A 4888-nucleotide genomic window follows, 5' to 3' on the forward strand; every position below is an offset into this window, starting at 1 on the left:
TAAGCAGAGCCTACATCCAGCTAATGTGTGACGTTAAGAAAAAATTACCAGTGTCAGTGTATTCCTGTGCATGAATGCTAAATTTCAAAATTTGAAGATTCATTAGAAAATATCACTGAATGTAAATTATACAAAAGTAGAGGGTACAATCAATATTGATTTCATATTGCCATTTCCTATTTTCACTACTGTGTCCATTTCCCTTCTGGTTTTTACTCTAAATGAGAAAACGTCTTTTGAAACTTATGACCGAAGATACTTTACTTATATGTTGAGCAGTGCGGTGTTTTACCTAGAAGTAAAATGGGGCATGTTATTTAACTTATTGAATAAGAAGCATTATGTTTCTACCATGTACAGGCACTGTGCAAAAATGATGGAGATAAAAAAAATGACTAAACAATAACTCCTGTGCTTAAAGACTTGATAATGTAAGACAGTGACATCCTGTGAAGTGAAAGCTAGGCTTTTATGAAAGATACCATTAGCCTGTATTAAGGGATACCTGTAAGAAACAAGTCCTTGAATCTCTTACTCTGTTTAATCAAAGTTTGAAGGTATTCTTCATTGTATTATACAGTATCCGTTGCCTGAAGATCTTAAAATATATATATTTTATATATATACATATATATTTTTGAGACTGAGTCTCTCTCTGTCACCCAGGCTAGCATGCAGTGCAATGGCTTGATCTTGGTTCACTGCATTCTCCTCCCCCCAGGTTCAAGCAATTCTTCTGCCTCAGTCTCCCAAGTAGCTGGGATTACAGGCAGCCCCTACTGTACCTGGCTAATTTTTGTATTTTCAGGAGAGACAGGGTTTCATCATATTGGCCAGGCTGGTCTTAAACTCTTGACCTCAAGTGATCCTCCTGCCTCGACCTCCTGAAGTGTCAGGGATTACAGGTGGTGAGCCACCATGCCCAGCCTAGGAGAAATTTCTTAGTATCAGAAATTCTTATGCTTCTTTTGAATGATGATTTTCTCTTAACATAAAAGTATTACTTTTTGGTATACATTTCATATGTTAGCTCCATTCTAGGCTCCATTTTGTGTACCAATTCCCAATCCTTAAGTTTCTTTTAACTAAGCCTTTTTTTTTTTTTTTTTTTTTAAGTTAAAAAATAGAGACCAGATCTCAGTATATTGCTCAGACTGGTCTTAAGCTCTTCGCCTCAAGTGATCCTTCAGTTTTAGCCTCCTTAGTAGCTGGGATTATAGGTGCAAGCCACTGCACCCAGCCCAATTCAATTTTCGAAAGCAATTGTTTATTGAATATTATTTTTCTATTTGGTATTTGATGTTTTGTTACCATACTCTAAGTAAATTGTGAGGTTATGTTTTGTTTTACTGATTATAAGATTTTAAAACATCCAAATGTGTAGCAGTATATTTTTGAATTTAAGTAGTGTCTGTTATAGCAGTTAGATGCTTTCTCATGTCCAATTTAAATATTTTGTTGTGTTTTGGTAAAGATACACTTGGGTGACTGGTAAAGAGCCACTTACATACTATGACATGAACTTATCAGCTCAGGACCATCAGACCTTTTTCACCTGTGACACAGATTTTTTACGTCCTTCAGACACAGGTATGTGTAATATCTGTTCATACTATAAACAGTGATCATGAAATTTATTTTTAAAAAATTTTAAAGTTATTTATTATACAGCATTATTTGGCTTGGAGTTGTTTATATTATTTATAAAACTCAGATTAAATTAAATTATGATTGTAAGCTAGGCTGATACACTGCTTTTCCTTTTTAAAGAATTTAAAATATTTCATACTTCTTTTATTACTTAAAAAACCTTTCAGATCTAATACGGCAACTACTTTTCCAGAAAACAGTGTACCCTGTTTCATTCTGGGAAATTTAACACCTGCAATTATACATCAAATAAAAGACTAGGACAATGTATAAACATTGGAGAATGGCATGTAAAGAAAACTGGAGTGTATTTTGTTTTAGTTATGAGTTAGAGATGCATATAAAGTGGTAGAAGATCATAGACGTTTCTGTGTTTAGTTTTCTCTAAGTGCTTATCTATAGAAGAGAGTATTGAGACTCTTAATTGTCTGGCTTAATGACAGGGCTCATTGATTGATTGATTGATTGATTGATGGTTTCACTCGGTCGTCCAGGCTGGAGTGCAGTGGTGCAATCATAGCTCCCTGTACCCTCAAACTCATTACAAAACATTAGAATTATATCCATGAGCCACCACGCCCTAGGCTGGGATCTTTATCACAGTTTTTCTTCTACTTTGAATGCACTCACCCTCTTTATTTATCTGATGAGTTATTTATATATATATATATATGATGGGGTTTCACCACGATGGCCAGGCTGGTCTTGAACTCCTGACCTCAGGTGATCCACCCACCTCGGCCTCCCAAAGTGCTGGAATTACAAGCGTGAACCACCGCGCCGGGCCCTGATGAGTTACTTTTATCCTTCATTATCCAAATTAAAAGCCACATTTCCTAGAAAGCCTTCTCTGGGATTCCTTGCCACAGAGTTCAGTACTTTGTTTTCTGCAATTCTATACTACTTAGTCCAAACCTCTATGAAGTAACTTCAGTTATTCAACCACAAACATTTACTTGTTAATGTTATCACATTGCTTTAATGTTTGTCTGTACTATTAGGGTATGAACTTTTGGAGAGCAGAGACTACATTCTCTTCATCTTTGAATTCCTATTATCCAGCACATTGCCTGGCATAATGTAGATATTGATATTTATTCTTTGATGAAAGTATAAATGAATGAATGGCCTAGGTGTCACAGATGTCTTAAGCAGTTTCACTAATAATAGCTAACACTTGTTTAGGCTTACTATGTGCCAGGCATTGTTTTTAATCTTCCCAGTCACTTTATGAGATACGTGCTATCATCAGCCCTGTTTTAACAGTAACGAAACCAAAGCAAAGGGGGATCAAGTAATATGCCTTGAGTCACACAGCTAATAATGATAAAACTGTGTTTCAAACTCAAGATTGGCTGTTAACCACTACACTATTACTGCTGCTACCCACCATAAACTCACTGAAGGGTCTGAAAAATAGCCAGTTTCCTGCATTAAAATGAGTTAATAGTGATTTATCTTTGCTAGATTAAATGTGTTAGGAGTGGATGACAGGAGGAAAACCAACGATCTTTGGTATGGTTACATAAAATGGTTTAATTGCAAATAAAGGAGTAAAAAGAATAGACTTACGTTTATATACTTTAAGTTTATATTAATGGCAAAATGATAGGTGCTGGGGAAATAACAGCAGTACAATATCAGTATTGTATGGTAACTTTAAGGGTTGAGTGACTCTGGAAGTTAGGCCTCACCACCCTTTCTCTCACAGCCCCTCTTACAGAGTAACATTGAATTGCAAACATCAGCAGGCTTTTAAAATAACAATCATGGCTGTCTACTAAAGGTGTGGTATTGAAATACCACATTTTTATTTGAATAACTCCTAAAAGAATTTTGGAAAAGAATATGTCCCTTCACACATTTTTAAGTCAACGTCATAAGGTTAAATAATCATAGATAATGTAATTTTTGACAAACTGCAAAATGCAGACATTTAAAAATAATAGTATACCCTATATTTCAATGTATGTTATGAAATGAAATGATTTAATGCCCACCACATCCATTGAAAAAGACATGAATAGGCCAAGGGCAGTGCCTCATGCCTGTAATCCAAGCACTTTGGGAGGCCAAGGTGGGAGCATCCTGTGAGTCCAGGAGTTCAAGATCAGCCTGGGCAACATACTGAGACCCCATCTATACAAAAAAGTTTAAAAATTCACCAGGTGTGATGGGGCCACGCCTGTAAAATTAGCTGGGCATGGTGGCGCATGCCTGTAACCCCAGCTACTTGGGAGGCTGAGGTGGGTGGATCTCTTGAGCCCAGAAGGTCAAGGCTGCAGTGAGCTCTGATGGTGCCACTGCACTGCAGCCTGAGCAGCAGAATGATAACCTGTATCTAAAAAAAAAAACAACCAACCAACAAACAAAAAAAATATTTGAACAAATGCTATTTTTTTGTTTTTTAAGGCAGAGTTTCGCTCTGGTTGCTCAGGCTGGAGTGCAATGGTGTAATCTCGGCTCACCGCAACCTCTTCCCTCCTGGGCTCAAGTGATTCTCCTGCCTCAGCCTCCTGAGTAGCTAGGGTTACATGGTATGCACCACCATGCCCGGCTAATTTTGTATTTTTAGTAGAGGGGGGGTTTCTTCACGTTGGTCAGGCTGGTCTGGAACTCCTGACCTCAGGTGATCTGCCCGCTTTGGCCTCCCAAAGTTTTGGGATTATAGGTGTGAGCCACTGCGCTCGACTTACCAAATGCTCTTTAACAATGGTAAATTTTGTCTTTTTTCTTATTGAACACATCTGTTTTATACCCCTGTGTAACTTTATTATTATTTTATGCTGTAGAGTCTTGTATCACACTTCCATCCTTTTCCCAATAAAACATTATAGTGTAACTTATTAAAATTTGAATTTCATTTGACTGTAAGATTCTAAGTGTTGTGATGTGCTTTAATTGTATTTCTGTCAAATCCTTAGAGCTACATATTTAGCTCTTTAAACTTTGGAAAGAGTTCTGTGTATTAATTATCTAATTGACTGGGTGAGTTCTCATTGTCAGTTCTATCAACCAAATCAGATTTACTTTCTGACAGAGAAGTCTGACTTCATTTTTCAATTTATTTATTTATTTATTTATTTTTGAGACGGAGTTTCGCTCTTGTTACCCAGGCTGGAGTGCAATGGCGCGATCTCGGCTCACCGCAACCTCCGCCTCCTGGGTTCAGGCAATTCTCCTGCCTCAGCCTCCTGAGTAGCTGGGATTACAGGCACGTGCCACCATGCCCAGCTAA

General features: G+C 37.3%; 1 protein-coding gene across 12 annotated transcripts in view; it reads left to right on the forward strand.

Annotated features, from left to right (window-relative positions):
* Positions 1 to 4888, forward strand: part of ST7L (suppression of tumorigenicity 7 like) — a 135614-nt gene that overhangs the window by 20156 nt on the left and 110570 nt on the right. For all 12 annotated transcript variants that reach the window (XR_004260264.1, XR_004260263.1, XR_004260266.1 and 9 more), the window contains one exon: positions 1475 to 1590. Coding sequence is in view for 8 of the 12 variants with exons in the window: in XM_032249744.1 (XP_032105635.1) it covers positions 1475 to 1590 (116 nt within the window). In the remaining 4 variants the exon portion in view is untranslated. The remainder of the gene's footprint in view (positions 1 to 1474; positions 1591 to 4888) is intronic.

This window comes from Sapajus apella, unplaced genomic scaffold (assembly GCF_009761245.1).
Source record: "Sapajus apella isolate SASKATOON/1434 unplaced genomic scaffold, GSC_monkey_1.0 scaffold69, whole genome shotgun sequence".
Taxonomy (NCBI): domain Eukaryota; kingdom Metazoa; phylum Chordata; class Mammalia; order Primates; family Cebidae; genus Sapajus; species Sapajus apella.